The sequence below is a fragment of the Ictalurus furcatus genome, chromosome 27 (assembly GCF_023375685.1).
Source record: "Ictalurus furcatus strain D&B chromosome 27, Billie_1.0, whole genome shotgun sequence".
NCBI classification, from domain to species: Eukaryota; Metazoa; Chordata; class Actinopteri; order Siluriformes; family Ictaluridae; genus Ictalurus; species Ictalurus furcatus.
Window position 1 is genome coordinate 2,521,183 of NC_071281.1, and position 16,318 is coordinate 2,537,500.

Sequence of the window (16,318 nt, forward strand, 5' to 3'; positions counted from 1 at the left end):
CTTGCGTCTTAGCTCCACCCCCCTAGAATGTGAGGGAAGGATACAAGGATGAGATGCCAGGAGAGAAGACTTGAACCTCACTGCGTTTGAACAATGAACAATTCATAAATGATTGCATCTTTTGTGCAACTTTGCGTATCCAAACACGCAAGGATCAATTAATTACAATACTCATTGTAAGCATAAATTATTACTTAATTATATTTCACACCAAAGTCCATCGCATCATCAAAGGACTTTCTGTCTGAGCTTGTGGCAGACGTAAAGGAAGAGGGGAATTTATACACGCGCCAGGTTTTTCGACAAGAAATGCTTCCGCATACGATACACCTCCTCGTTCCCCGCCTCCTCGTGGGGCAGTTAGAGAACTGATATGTCCTTCAAGATGGTTGACAGTCAATCGATTTCTGGGTCACGGGCTGGAGGGCGGAGGAGCGAGGAAACGAGCAAGCGTCAATTTGAGTAATGAGAAGCACCCCATAGTATTCCCGGGATAGGCTCGGGATCCACCACAATCCCTGAGCAGAGAAGAACTATTAGGCCCTTCTGTTAAACTTCTGAACGTTTTAAAGATTTATGAACATTATTTCAGAGAGCCATGCCCATTAAAAAAAACCTTTCAGTGCATGGTTTTGCAATCAATTTTATGGAGTGGTGGATTAGCATTAGTCTACTTGCCACCATTTGGAGTCTGACGTGACGCGAGTGACGTGACATGACGTGAGCTCCCCCTAGAGGAAAGTTTTTGCATGATTTCCCTGATTGCTTTAATATTTAGCCTACACCGAGCAGCACAGGAAGTGATTATTTTGGTGCTTTCTTTTTAATTAATTACATTAAATAAATAATAATAAAAAAACAATAACAACATTGATATGTCACAACTACAGGCTAGTGTGAGTTGTGGGTGTGACCGGGCCTCTAATCAGTCAGTCCAATCTGGCAACCCTGTACCCTCTCATACTCACCAAATATATATATATAATATAGCCTACATACACACTCTCAACTCTCCCTCCCATGAAATGTAAGTAGTACAGCCAACTTGTGCACCAAGTCCAGCTAAGAAAAGGCGATTATTTTCCTGTCCCACTCGTTCAGACTATAATGGCGGTCACCAAGAACGACGTCGTGCTCGTTTCTATCGTGACAGAGGGGGGACACCAAGCCGAGAAAACACCACAAACGCAAACTCCGACGCTCCGTGTAGCCTCCCTGAGCAGGGAAGAAGAAACCCCTGAGCGGGCGGAAGAGGAGTCCCTGGTTGCCAGATCGACAGCAGATCCCCGAGTCAATCCAAGCTAAAAATTTTAACGTCAGAGCGAAATGGCTACACCGGAAATGCTGATCTCATTTGGACAATTTTTCCCCCCACACAAAAAATGTATGACTTATTTCAGTTGAATTAAAAGGAACGAAAAAGCTGAACGAGGTCTAGAGAGCTGCCTGTGATCTGGCAACCCTGATGAAGACGCAGTAGCAGCTCTGTGTTGTCTGGTGTTCATGAGCATGCCAACGAAAAAAAAAAAAAAAAAAAAAAAAAAACCCCGGACTTGCCCCAGCAGCAGCAGCAGCAGCAGCAGAAGAAGCAGTATATGAGGGTTTGCAAACAGACCCTAGTCTTCTGCAAAGCACTGAACTCGGCTAAGAAGAAGGATATATGGATTTGATATGTGGTGGTGTTTTTCTTTTTCTTCTCGGTGCCACCGCCGTGTTGAAGTGAAACTACGGGCCTGAGGAAAACTTTCCATCCGGAGTGTGGAAACATTTATTGAACATGGTTTTGACGTCTCGCGCCGTCATGCTTTTTTTTTTCCTCGCTCCCCAGAAAAAACACAAGTGAAACGAGTTTAAAAATTTCGAGTTGAAGTAGAAGAGCAGAGGACGGGAAGACAAAGCTGTTGGGTGTGTAAAAAAAAAAAAAAAAAAGAAAAGAATAAAAATAAAATAAAGTTAGTCGGTGTGACTGGACTCGGTGTCATGTAGGCGAACGCGCTTCAGTTTACCTCAGTGTTATTTTGGTATTTTTGTCGCGTGCCAGATGTGCGCGAGACCGCGATTAGCTTCCTTGCTAAAACGGTCTGGTTTTTTTTTCTCCCTCTCTCTCTCTCCCTCTCCTCTTCTTTAAACCGTCGTCTGTTTTTTTTTAACGCGTCAGTTTTATTTGAATTTTTTCTCAAAACCCAGTTTGAAGGTAGTCTGAGGATTCTTGTTCGAGGTGAATTTTTTTTTTTTGTTGAGAAAGCGGGAATATTAACGGCTGATATCCGGTGTGGGAGTTCAGGAAAGGACGCGGCTGCTCGGTGGGAAACAGGCCCCTCTGTCTGCCTTCAACCCCGAAAGAAATGGCTAAAACAGGCTCAGCCTTGGATACAAGCGAGCAGAAATGCCTCCATGTTCGGCTTGTGCTTGGTGTTTTACACGGGTGTCGTGTTTAAAACCCCGCCGTCACCACGGAGACATGATATGCGCGATTAAGGTTGGTTAAAATTCCTTTAAAGAACTCTTAAGAGGCGGGAGGGGGGGGGGGCTACTAGATTAATAGCGTTAATACGTTAACGTTTCTGCATAGATATTTTCCAATACTGGTGTTGTTTTTTTCCTCTCTCTTTCAGAAATGCCACGATTTATAACCTGTTATTTACATCCAAACTAAAATATGACACTCAGTCACGCTCATTTTACGACGTTTCACACGGAAAGTGGAACGTGAAATTCCGACGTACGTCGACAGGACTTCATAAACAACAATATATATAGATTTTTTAGCATTATTATTTTTTATTATTGTTGTATTTTTTTGTGTGTGTGTATGGATTAAACACAGGGACGATGTGTGTTGATGAGAAGGCCGGAGCGGATTCACAGCGCTCAAGCTCGGCGGAGGAAAAGTGCACGCAAAGTGCCTCAGCGCCACCGAGCCTGATGGGATCCGAGTGCTGACGTCATCCACGCCAGGATAATGGACTGCTCAAGAGTCTGAGACGGTCCATCTCACTCTCTCTCTCTCTCTCTCTCACACACACACACACACACACACACACACACACACACTCGAGAGAAAGAGAACGCGGAAAGACGTCTGTTCTTGGATCATTTTGGATCTGTTATTCTTTCCATCGTCACTAAAGCCCACTTCATCCCCTGTCCCTCACACACACGCTCTCTCTCTCTCTCACACACACACACACACCTCTTTCATTTCCGTGATTATGTGACAGCCTTGTCTTCAAGCACTTGTTGTCATGGCATCCCTACAACAGCAACATCAGCATCAGCAGCACCGCTCGGTGAAAAACACAGAGGTTAGCTGCGACGGCGGAGGCGGAGGTGTAAATGTCCGCATCAGCGACGCCCACTCGCAGAAGCGGGTTTCTGTCGAACGGGAGCCTTCGAGCTGGGGCGAAAGCGTGACTGAGCAGGGCCCGACCGGAAGCGCCAAGCCGTCCAAGTACAGCATCTCGTCCAGCTGCAGCTCTGGCGAGTCCGGGATCCGCAGGACGGTGATGAGCAGCCTGCGTGGCCAGCGGACGGTCCCGCAGCTTTTCGAGAGATCAGCGGCGCAGTGCTGGGACCCCAAGTTTGACTCGGCGACGCTGGAGGAGGCGTGCAGGGAGCGGTGCTTCCCGCAGACGCAGAGGCGCTTCCGCTACGTGCTTTTTTACCTGGCCGTAGCCGCGCTGCTTTGGGGCGTGTACTTTGGAGTCAACGGTTCCAGGTGCGAGCCTGCCAGCTTCTTGTTTCCGACGGCGACCTTCTTCGTCCTGTGTCTCCTCCTCCTGCTGTTCACCTTCTCGCGGCCCTATGTGTGGCTCTATAACCAGGCCTCGCTGCTTCTCATCGTCATCACGATCTGTATCACTCTGGCGCCGCAGATGCAGGCTTCCGGTTTCGCTCGCTTCGAACGGCAGAGCGGTGGCAATCGGACGCTGCGGGACTATTCCAAGTCGGCTCCGTGCGTCTCTCCCGTGGGGACGTTTTCTCTGTGCATGGAAGTGCTGCTGTTGCTCTACAGCATGCTCCACCTGCGGCTCTATGCCTCGGTGCTACTTGGGCTCCTGTACTCGGTGCTTTTTGAGACGCTCGGATGGCTACACCTGGCGCAGGTGGATGGTCAAGAAACGGGGACGTGGCACGAGGGCGCAGCGCAGGGGTCAAGGTGGGAGGCGTCGTTGCTGTGGCTGGCGCCTGGGAAAGTACTTCTCCACCTGTGTGCCCACGCGATCGGCATCCACTTGTTCATCATGTCGGAGGTGCGTTCACGGAGCACCTTTCTGAAAGTGGGACAAGCCATCATGCACGGGAAGGAGTTGCAGGTGGAGAAGGCGCTGAAGGAGCGCATGATCCACTCGGTCATGCCGAGCCGGGTGGCCGACGAGCTGATGAAGCAGGGCGACGAGGAGAGCGAGAGCTCCGGTAAACGCTACAGCGCCGGGACTTGCTCGGCCTCGGCGTCCGGCGCGGGCGCCTCGTCCTCCAGCCCCAAGAACAACAAGCGCAAAAAGACGTCGATCCCGCGCGGTCAGATCATCTTCCGGCCCTTCAACATGAAGCGAATGGAGCCTGTCAGCATCCTCTTCGCCGACATCGTCGGCTTCACAAAGATGAGCGCAAACAAATCGGCGCCCGCCCTGGTGGGGTTACTGAACGACCTGTTCGGGCGCTTCGACCGGCTATGCGAGCTGACTCGCTGTGAAAAGATCAGCACGCTGGGTGACTGCTATTACTGCGTGGCAGGATGCCCCGAGCCCCGCGAGGACCACGCCTACTGTTGCGTGGAGATGGGACTCGGTATGATCCAGGCCATCGAGCAGTTTTGCCAGGAGACATCCGAGACGGTGGACATGCGTGTAGGAGTGCACACGGGCACTGTGCTCTGCGGCATCCTGGGAATGAAACGATTCAAGTTTGACGTCTGGTCCAACGACGTGAACCTGGCTAACCTCATGGAGCAGCTCGGCGTGGCCGGGAAGGTTCACCTGTCTGAGGCCACGGCGAGCTTTCTCGACGACCGCTACGAGAGAGAGGACGGCCGAGTGATGGAACGCGCCGGGCAGAGCGTCACCGAGCATCTGAAAGGTAAACGCGCATTTGTGTTGGTGTACTTCCTGTCAAAGCTCTGCGTAGTACAGTTTGTTAAAGCTTATTAAAACGAAGCGAGTGTTTTTGTTTGCGTAGGATTAAATCTCTGATAAGCTTTGCTTATCATCTGTTAAACCAGATCATAAACGCATGTTTGGCGAAATCACTTTTTGATTTTATTTAGCGTTAGATTTGTTCAACAAAGAGGTCCTCGGTTGACACGGCCGCGTTACGTCGACCCCACCCACGGCGTAGAAGGTTGAACACACGAAGACCTCTCGTGATTGTTAGGGCTTGCCCTTCTTTCTGTCAGGTCGTCAACAAACCCGGACAGCGCTGGCAGCTCGCCTCGCGTCCGTGCCCTCCGTGTTTGCATAGTGTGTTACGATTAGGCTGAGCATATTTGTATGTGATAGCAGCTGATAAGAAGGGAAACTAGATTCGCTATCACCCGGGAGTTTACATTGCTGAAGCACAGGCCCAGTCCAGGGTTGGCTTTAAGGCCACACCGAGCTAAATTTCACTTGTGCTAAAGCGGGACGGCGATGAATAGAGGGTTAATGATGTGTGTAAACAGCTCTATTGTTAGTCGTGATAGCATCGTGCGGTGTGTCAGCTTGCACTCTCGTTCGGCTTCCTCGATATCATCAGCCACTATATAAATAGTAGAGGACATTTCGTTTTGATTTAACTTACTGCACTGACTTAAATAGCTTGTGTCTGTGTGTGTGTGTGTGTGTGTGTGTGTGAGAGAGAGAGAGAGAGAGAAACTTCCATTATATGTCCTTCCCTATTTGTCTTCTTACTTGCTCTTTTACACCAAACTAGCTTTACAGATCTTGTATTTCTTGCGTCTCTCGGATCAGGACGCCGGATAGTGCGATAAGAATTTACAGTGACGAGCAGGCAGCGGTTTTCACAGCACGATTTTAACTCTTTTAGGTGACACCAGAGGGGCAACTGGTGCGGTTCGGCACGTGTTGAGATCAGACACGTTACACGACGTCCCCTAGGTCCTTTTAGACGAAGCCACAAAAGACGTGCTCTTTTGTGGGTATGAGTGTTATACTCAGAGCGGGACAGTTTTGTTTAGTTTTGTGTGTGTGTGTGTGTGTGTGTGTGTGTGTGTGTGTGGGGCATGAGACGATCAGTACTTTGCCCGGCTGTTTCCCCTCAGCGATGACTCACCACTCTGTCTCCGTCTGAGGGGTTGAAGCTGTTCTCTCTCAGGGACGACCAGAACTTCAGGACGCCATTTAAGGGATTTTTGGCTGATGTTCAGACCAGGGCTCTGTCAGTTATTTTTCTGGTTAATTGATTTGTTAGATTATTTAAAATAACAATATTAATATAGGACTACCGTGTATGTTAGTAATGTACATATGTGTAATGTAAGTGACTTGGGGGGAAAAAAACAAACCAAAGGAATCTTCCTTGCACTGATTTACCAGTCTAATAGGACGTTTTGTGTTATAGGAAAATAACATGCGCCGGGGCTGGTGTGATGCGGCCCGACGCAGACAGGTTTATACTCGAGGCTTTGTTCACGCACTCGCAATGCGTCTTGTGCAAGTCCAGAAGATTTGAAATCGAAGCTCACTAGACGTGCGCACGTCCAAGCCAAATCGTATCCCTGTCCGTCAAGTTTCCAAGTAGAACTGTCAAACGTTTTAGCGGTTTCATGCACGGTGCCGTTAAACACACTGACAAACCAGCTGTCTTTCTTAAAACGTTCTGCCGTCGTCGTGATGGTTGTCATTAACCACGTGTCAAATCGAAAACTCTGACCGTAACAGAAGTATTTACTAATCTACAAAGTCCAAAAGTGCTGGTATGCTAAACCGAGATTTTGGTAGGTGACATTTGAGAGGTTTTTAAATACAAACACTGAACTGTAATAGGAAAACCGGTTAGTATTATTGAGCAATAACGTTCTAGAATAGTACATAAGTATGCGATTTGAGACACAACACTTACTGCTGAGTCAGCATGTCGTTATAGTGTAAAACACTAAAATAACCCCATGAACGTATCCTGTTCATTTTCCTAAATGCGACTCCCGGTAACACTTCGAACGATTAGGACACAAACCCGATATTTTTAATGTTAACTTGTGAAACAAAAGAGGATTTGTAAATCATTAGTTCCTCTTCATGGCTTTGCTAATCTCTGACATGGCTTTTATTTTGCTTCACGTCGGTTTTTCCTTCGAGGTTTTGTCTGGATATAAACCAACAATCCGCCGTGTCGGTGACCCGAGGTTAAGGTCGCCTTTGTGCGATTTCTGCTTTGCTTTAAGAAGGTGGCACAGTTCCCTTCACCCTCTGTTGTTTGTGATGTAAATACAAAGGCCCAGATTTACTAAAGGGTCGTGTGTGTAAAGCTTGTCCAAAAAAAAAAAAAAAAACCCCACGAAAACCTGCATGGCGAACGCATCCTGTTTTCTCTGAGGTGAAGTCTCTCTGAGGAACCGCTGTGGCTCCTGGGATCATTCATCTCACAGAAAATACAAACAAACAAACAAACAAACAAACAAACCAGCTCGTTTACATATTGTTTCCTCCTCCGAATTTGCACGTGGCATCAATTATACCTGCAGCACTCGCGGTTTTATCTCATTACATGTGCAAATTAGAGCTCGTTATTTTGGATCTTGGGAAATCGGGCCCGTAGTGAAGCTGCTTCTGGTGTTTCCTCCATAAAATTATGGATGGGATAATGAACGTATTTGAAAGCCAAATCTGTTTATTAAATAGTAAATTCAAGTCCTTTTATGCTTTAATTGTACCTCATTATAGCACGTTATATAATCACTAAACGCACCAGTTGAGGCAACACAGGCCACGTTTATTAGGGGTGGGGGAAATCGATGAACTAATGCGATTTTTTAAATTTAATTTAATTTGTTTTTAACGATTTTGAAATAGATTTTTTTTTTTTAAATTCCAGAATCGATAAAATTCACCTTTAATCGCTGTATTTTAGTATTTGCTTATAAATGAAGTGTTTTGTTTGTATTTGTTGTTATCTATGAGTATTACATGACGTTGTGTCCCTTTCAAGCAGATGCGAGAAGCTCTGGGAGTCTCCCGCGTATTGATAGCGGCTTCCCTGACGGCCGCGAATTATCCGCAGTATACCGGAAATCGATGTAGCGAGAGTGTGACCTGATTGGTGTCTCTTTCTGCTAACTAGACCTGTCAGAGTTCTCTGTGGGCGGACTTTACAGTTGACCTCCCTCTCTTTTCAGTTCATCCATCAGTTCAGTAGACCATTTACAGTGTCCATAAGAAGGAAAATACAAAAACGCACTTCACCCCAGACTATGCGGACGTGTGGCTCTGCTTAGTAAGGCTCGAAAATCGTTTTGCTCGCTGAACTGTCCGCAACAGCAACTTTCCGACTGCCCGTGGTGGGTTAAATGATTGTAAAAGACGTGTTGAGGGGAGTTTAACAGGTGTCGTTTGTTCTTTAGCATAGCTAACGTTATTTAAACGAACACGGTGAGTCCAAACTCCCTGTAGTCTTGCTTAAGTTGTAATGGAATAGAAAAAGACTCGATGAGTTGAATAATATATATATACTGGTACATATGTACTTTCCATATGTAAAAGTACGTCTTTTAATGTCACGTTTCGTTACTAGCCTTGAGACTGCCAACAAAATACTCGAAAAGGATAAATACACACACACCCTCCTTATATATAAGTATGCTGATAGAATCGTTTCGGGAGATAAGCGTCTCGTCCCAGCCCTAAAGTTTTATTATCTATTTCTCAATACCTGCATGTCACATGCTGTTAAAAGCACCTGACTGACCCTGTTGGAGGTGTAAGAAGCTGTTTATGGGGAGGAACCTGTTTCTCGGATGTTCCACAGTCATTAAACGGACGACAACATGTTTATAACGAATAAAAATGACCTTTGTCGTCAGATAGCTCTGGTGTAAGGTGGATGGAGCACTTGATGACAGTGCCTTTATAGGAAAAAGTAATCGACAATCATTTTTACTGAAAGAGAAGCTTACCCAGATTTCTGCTCGACCTCCACCTGACCCCGAGCTTCAGGACAATTCCACCAGAACGGATTCATTATTATTATTATTATTATTATTATTCAACAGGAGGAAACGCACTACACAAAGATTAAAAGCAACAGCAAGAATTCTTTTCATGCTCTCCGTGATGAATAAAAAAAACAAACAAAAAAAAACAAAAAACCCAAACCACACCCTATAATACTAGAAAATAGGTAACTATGGTAACCTGAGATGCAATACTATACGGATTAGACGGTAGAGTTTGGATGTATGCCGTTTAACGTTGGGCTCATCAGAACATTTACAGCCGGAGAAGTTGATGGAAACACGACAGCTTGGGTCAGGGGGGGTGTGTGTGTGTGTGTGTGCGCGTGCGTTATCTATCAGTAGACCACCTGTAGGAACTAAAGTAAAGTCTAAGATTTTCCTTGCTGCTGTTTTGCAGACGTCATCATCAGCCTCGGTTGTCTTCAGATATTCACACAGCTGATCCTCTTTGATCTGCGTTTTCGTGTCGGTTTTGCTAAACATTTCGAAAGCGAGCACACGAAGCGATGGAACTTGCTGGCATTCTGTTTCTCTGCATCACGCAGAGCTTGCGAATTACCAGGGTCTGCATTCAGGAACTAATCTCATCAGCGCTTGTTTCCTTCCTGCCCGTTTTGCTGTAACTCGGCTCTGCTGCTGCGTTAATGCCCCATCTGCTGAGCGAGTCTGAGCCGAGACGTACTGCTACAGCGTAAGCGTTAAGAATAATTATAGATAAATAAATAAAAATGCCGCTTTCATCATTCAAGTTCACGTCAAGCACTCGTGCATGGCCATTTTGTTTGCATGGTAAGAATGGTGGTCTTAGTTGGGCAGTAACGTGGAGCAATGTCATGTGACCTAAAACATAACATTAATGCCTATCAGATTCAGTGCAGGAGGTGTGGCCTCTGTATATGTCGGTCTCAGGGAAGGAGGTGTGGCCTCTGTGTCAGTCTCACTGAAGGAGGTGTGGCCTCTGTATATGTCCGTCTCGGGGTAGGAGGTGTGGCCTCTGTGTCAGTCTCACTGAAGGAGGTGTGGCCTCGCCGACATGTTTTCAACTACCGAACAACGCCTTTCCCTTACATTTGAGTGTTTTCCCTACTGTAACTTGCTTATTCTCTCTCTCTCTCTCTCTCTCTCTCACACACACACACACACACACACACACACACACACACACACACACACACACTTAATTAGCTGATTAGTTGAGTCAGGTGAGAGCAGGGAAAAGACAAAAAACAGAAATAATAAGAGTTCCTTTTACAGTATCAGTAAAGTAACTGGTGGACATTTTTACTACCATGTGGGTGTGTTTTCTGCACAAGGACACACACACACACTCCCTCTCTCCATCTCGGAGTTACAGTTCAAATAATCACCCCAGAGTGTTTCTGCAGATAAGGAGCTACCCTTCCCTTGACACACTTTCGCTCACACACACACAAGTGCACGAACGAGAGACAGCAGCTTCTCAAGTCACAGTCAGGCCACAAATTTGCAATTTGCGTCTCCTTGCAAAAGAGACATGACCCATCGTTTGACGCCTCTGAGGAGAGTGAAGGACGAGGACGGAGAAAGTGAAAATGCTGTAGATTTCTTGCTAATCAGAAAAACACCCACGCAGAAGATGGTTCTTATCCTCTGATCCAGCCTCCTGACTGACCCCTCAGCACAGCACGTGTTCATGTAATAAATTATATTGTTATCAGATCGTACTATATAAAACCTCACGCTAAATTTAGTCTTGGTCGTGGATGGTGTAACGTGAAGGACCTGTTCAGAGGTCAGCGTGGCCAAAGAGTCATCAAGGTTGAGTTTATTTTCAAATGAATGGAAGTTGTATTCCACCGAAACGAAAGGATTTCTCTCTCTCGCCAAATTTCTCGTAGTCTTTACTAAGGTCAGGGTTTTAGATTTTACAGCAACACGGCTGTCACGTTTTAAACGTATATACATTTTAACGTTTTTGGTTTTGTTTGATTAGCTGTGCTAGTAATCATGACCGATATGGAGCGTAAGAACTCCTTCACATGCTTGGGAATGCTCCTGATGGCGTGTGTGTGTGTGTGTGTGTGTGTGTGTGTGTGTGGAGTGCAGGTGGGAGTGTAAACATGAGCTAGATGTTGGGGGGGAGGATGCTATTTTTAGTTTTCTTTTATGTAAAACACTCACACAACACTGCACCGGACTGGTTCAGCCGGTAAAGAGAGATTGTGTGTGTGTGTGTGTATGTGTATGTATGTGTATATATATGTTTGCACCCACCATGCTACTATTTTAGTCTGTCTTGTCATAACTAATAACTAACGAAGTCAGGGCAGGGCTAAATTAAGCGGTATAAAGGTGTGTGATGTGTTATGTAAATACCGAAGTCCACCGGTGTGGAACATGTACACTGATAAACTCCTACACACACACACACACACACACACCTTTCACAAAATCTAGTAGTCGGTACCGATACCGCCAAAAGTACACAATACTCGATACCAAAGTCGATACCACGGTGTGGTTTAAAAAAAATAAAATAAATAAAATTACAAACTCCTGGAGGACATCCTCCTCTGGCTGATACTGACAAAAAGAGAGAGAGAGGGGGGATATTTTAGTTATCAAATGCTGTCTGACAATGACTAATAAAACAGTGCTAATAACAGGTGCTAAGGTGCATTCCTAAACGCGCACACATGCGCAAACACACACACCCCCCTTATACTCTGAATGCAAGCATTAGTTTAAATTCACTGATATGGTGGCAGGATAAAAGGATTTATTGAAAACATGAACATGTGAATAATTATTAGTGACATTAGCTACATTTATCTGACAGGACACGGGCTGAATGGCGATGCATGGTGGCCCATTAGGAGGTCGTTTATAACATTGCAATGCGTTAGCGTCGTTAACAAATAACAGGCTATCGCTAACATTACATGGAGCATAACGTTAACTGGTTTCACAGCGACACCACCAGCTGCCTCAAACAAACATAATAGAGGACCGTCTTTCAGTTCAGGTGCTTCGCCAAATTCCGGGTGTTTCCTCACTTTGTTTGAAATGACGGATAGCATCGGTTGCACACCGGCAACCGATGCTACCCTTCCTCTCAACGAGCTTTCCTCTCTCTGTCTCTCAACGAGTCGGTACGGAGCTAAACTAATCTCACCATCTTGTGTAGTTTTTCCCCGTGTGCTTGTAGGCGTTCTTCTTCTTCTTTACCACTTGTGCACCGACCAAAACACTTGCGCATATCTGCTGCCCCCTTCAGTTCCGGAAGAATTGCGACCTTGGTATCTTCATTACTAATGGTACCTACGCTACTGCAGAAAAACAAGTAGCGTCACCTTTTTAAAATGTTGGTACCGAAGTATCGGTTCTCGCGACATCCCTAATTCACACACACTCAGAACTATATGCAATAAAACGTGTCACATTAGGTTCAAGGGTCCGCTGCTGAGGTTTTTTTTTTCCTGCTCTTTCCTCTCCATGGTGTACTGATTGGTCAGAAGGTGTTGATTAATTTTCTGTAACAGCAGCTCCGACAGTAGTGCCGACTGCAATTCAAATCACAGGTTTATATTAACGCAATACGTTATGGTTTCTGTAGTAACAGATAATTACAGTTACAGGGACTTTGAAGTCAGGTTTGGGAACATAATGCAAGACTGTTAATGAGACTTAAAAGAAACATCATCTAGTTGTCGATATGGTGGCGTTTTTACAGTGCGTCAGGGCGTTTTTACTCTAACGAAGAGAGAGCGCACACACACACACACACACACACACACACACACACACAGAGAAAGGACGTGACCTTTATTCAACAGTTACATTCCTTTTTTTTTAGTTTCGTCTTTGCTGAATGAATAGAGCACGACTCCTCCTTCAGTTTTCTTGCTTTGATGTCATATTTTGATGCGCCGCGTTAAGGTTCACCTCAATTGACCTTTCTTTATTTTTACGTGTTCAGTCTTGATTACTGCTGGCTTCATCGTAATCACATCGAGGAGGCCGTTTGTGTGCTACAAGATAAACAAGTCAGTGGTTTATTGATGACGTTCTTTATGTTCTCTGCGCAAGCTTTATTAGCGTGCGTTACGTTCTACACAGAAACGCAGGTTTACGTTTAATAAACGTAAATTCCACACGTTTCCGCCAGAGAACAGCCGGTTCTCGGTCCCAGCCCCGTAACGGTGTTGGTTTGGAGCCGAGAACCAGTGATGTCAGGAGCGTCACACTGTGAAAGTCGCAAATGTGGCCGGGGCTTAACAGTGATTTTACTCTCATTGTCCAGTGCGATTTGGCTCAACGGCTTCCCTGCCCAGGACGTTCTCAAGCGACTTCAGCGTGGCAAATTTTGGAGAACGTTCTGGATTCGGTTTTCTGTGTAGGTGTCGTGTTTGTACTTTGTAGTGGAAATTACTTACTTAGTCATTATATTAGTTCTTAATCAACAATCGAGGTTTGGCTAGTCTCGTACGACTGTTTTTAATTTTTTGAGCTCTAAGGAGCGAGACGGAGCGTCGTCGTTGTCATCGACGCCATCATCATCATCATCCTCATTGATCCAAATCTCACTAGCCAATGAGGTTTGTGCCTGAATGACGAACGTAAACTTGCGGCGCATAAACGAAGTGTTTGAAAGTGTAAGTGAAAACTCCGGCGGCGCTTTCACGGACCATGATTAGCGAGAACGAAGTTTATAAAACTGTTAATCGAGAGCGCTGTGACTCAGCAAAGTGACTCAGCAAAGTGATTCAAAAGTAGCAGGTGATGTCCTGACTAATCTTTTAATCTTTACTAATTGGTGCAATTAATGACTTTTTACACGACCTTTATAACTTATTCCCTTTTATCAGTAATTAATATTTATGACTTTTTTCCCCCTTCATCAGTAAGACTGTTAAAATACAGTGAAGTCTGTGTCATATAGAAGTCACCGACCATGTCTCCACCCCCCCATACACACACACACACACACACACACAGCACTTTTAACAGACAAAATAAGACAGTATTATAACGTCATTCATTACGTGACTGAAAATTCAAATAAAAATCCGTCATCTTCATTACGTAGGCTGAAAATAAAAAAATGGTTCAGATTAAATATCGAGGAATTGAAAGATGTAGATGCTCTGCGTGAGCCGTGTGTGTGTGTGTGCGCATGCGCATTGATTGACGGTTGTTAACGTTATCTGTAAGTGAGTGCTCAGATATGTGCGAGTCTCACTTCGACGTCTTTGGACGGTGTACTGACTCTGGCCACGTTTATTCCAGCACACGTGAGCGCGCGCACACACGCACAGTGACCTTCAGTCTGATGGCTTACCTGGAGGAGGATTACCATGCATGCCAATAAATTACATTAAGCAACACTATAAGGGAGAATTTTCTGCGCTCTCTCTGTCACTCTCTCGTGCTCTCTCTCTCTCTCTCTCGCTCTCGGTGTGCGGATGTGTAGGTGTTTGTGAGCATGTACACAAAGAAATCCTTTATACTCAACACTCATCTTTGTAATGACATACACCGGAAATTGGTTTCGATGACAATATTGCAGCGCTGTCGACTTCTCGAATCTGATTGGTCAGAACGCTGTCGATTCATTTCCTCTAACAGCAGCTCTGAGAAATCATGTTTATGCTGATACGCTCACACCACCATGTCGTCGAGTATTTGACCTTAACCACACACTATCGACAGTTTTATTTCATCCGTAGTTTATTGTCTGGGTTGCAGTCCTCGTCGTGGTGGTGGTGGTGGTGGTGGTGGTGTTGTTACCCACAATGCACTGTAGATCCAGTGTAGACCTGATGTACAGTACATCCTCATGAATACCACGGTGCTTGAAGTTCGTTGAGCTTGTAACGCGTATAGACTTCGTACACTAAGTGTTACTTGGCTTGCAGTTCTTTCTGTCCTGCTCCTCCACTGTTCATTTTCATCCCGAACACAGCGCTGTCAGACCATTCGAGTAAAATAACAGAGAAGGGATGATGGACAGAAAGCGGGGGGGGCAGGGGGCGACTGATGTTCTTCGGCTTATAAAGCAGCAGCAAGCGAGAAGGGGAGGATGAAAGGAGAGGAGAACGCGAGCGCAACCGCAGGGCCGATCCTCCGGCTTGTCACCGTGCCCTAATATGGAGGCGTCAGGAAAAGCGAGGAAGAGCGAGCAGCACAGGCCAAAGGGAAGCCGGAGGGGGGCAGGGAGAGAGAGAGAGAGAGAGAGAAAAAGAAAGAGAAGGACAAGATGAAAAAATGAAACGAGAGGAAGTTCAAAAGGACAAAGAAATCATGTGTGAGTGCTGAGTGTGTCATTAACATCTTATCAGATTAGCACCTTATCTGGTTCTCTCTTCTTTCTTTCCACTTTTCCTCTCTCTTTCTCTCTCGCAGCCTTTCTCTTTTTCAACTTCTGCCTCTCTCTCTCTCTCTCTCTCTCTCACACACACACACACAGAGAGAGACTGTCATTCTCTTTCCACTTATCCTCTTTTAGTCTCTCTCTCCTAAGTCTGTCTGTCTCTCTTTCTTTCTCTCTCTCCCTTTACACTCACATTGAGTCTCTCTCTCTTTCTTTCTTGCTCTCTCTCTTTCTTTCTCTCTCTCTCCCTTTACACTCACATTGAGTCTCTCTCTCTCTCTTTCTTTCTTGCTCTCTCTCTCTTTCTTTATTTCTCTCTTTCTATCAAAGTCAAAAGGTTGCTTCGTTCTCATGACAAATATTAACATCCGTATTGCTAAAGCGCGGGTACAGACAAATTATAAAATAGCTACAGAAATAAATAAGTAGAAACAAATGTACGCACATTCAACATTACAGACAGAAACACTAGTAAAGCGGCTCATGAGAGGAAAAAAACTAAAAATAAAAGAGAGGAAACAAAAATACAGGTGGGTGTGTGTGTGTACTGTGCTGCTAGTGTGCAGCTGTCTCTGTGCTCCCCCAGTAGGTGGGACAGTTTGTCGGGGTCTGAGAGGCAGCTAAAGTTGGGGATGGGGGAATTCGGTTTGAATGTGGTTATATTTAGTGCAGCTCTGTTTCTATTTTATTTAGTGTGCACTGCTGGAACAGTCTCTGCTCTCGGGGCAGTGTCTCTCTCTCTCTCTTTACATCTCTCTACACTCACATTGAGTCTCTCTCTCTCTCTCTCTCTCTCT

The 16,318-nt window shown here is 45.5% G+C and overlaps 1 protein-coding gene across 3 annotated transcripts in view; it reads left to right on the top strand.

The window, feature by feature from the left end:
* The first annotated feature begins 1,559 nt into the window (after positions 1-1,559).
* Positions 1,560-16,318, top strand: part of adcy9 (adenylate cyclase 9) — a 25,945-nt gene continuing 11,186 nt past the window's right edge. Inside the window, exons 1-3 of one of the 3 annotated variants that reach the window (XM_053617191.1) lie at positions 1,560-2,479; positions 2,616-2,722; positions 2,828-5,079. In XM_053617191.1, coding sequence (XP_053473166.1) covers positions 3,246-5,079 — 1,834 coding nt within the window. In that variant the 5' untranslated portion in view covers positions 1,560-2,479; positions 2,616-2,722; positions 2,828-3,245. Of the gene's footprint in view, positions 2,480-2,615; positions 5,080-16,318 lie in introns of all 3 variants that reach the window. The other 2 variants (XM_053617190.1, XM_053617192.1) reach the window with 2 other exon arrangements.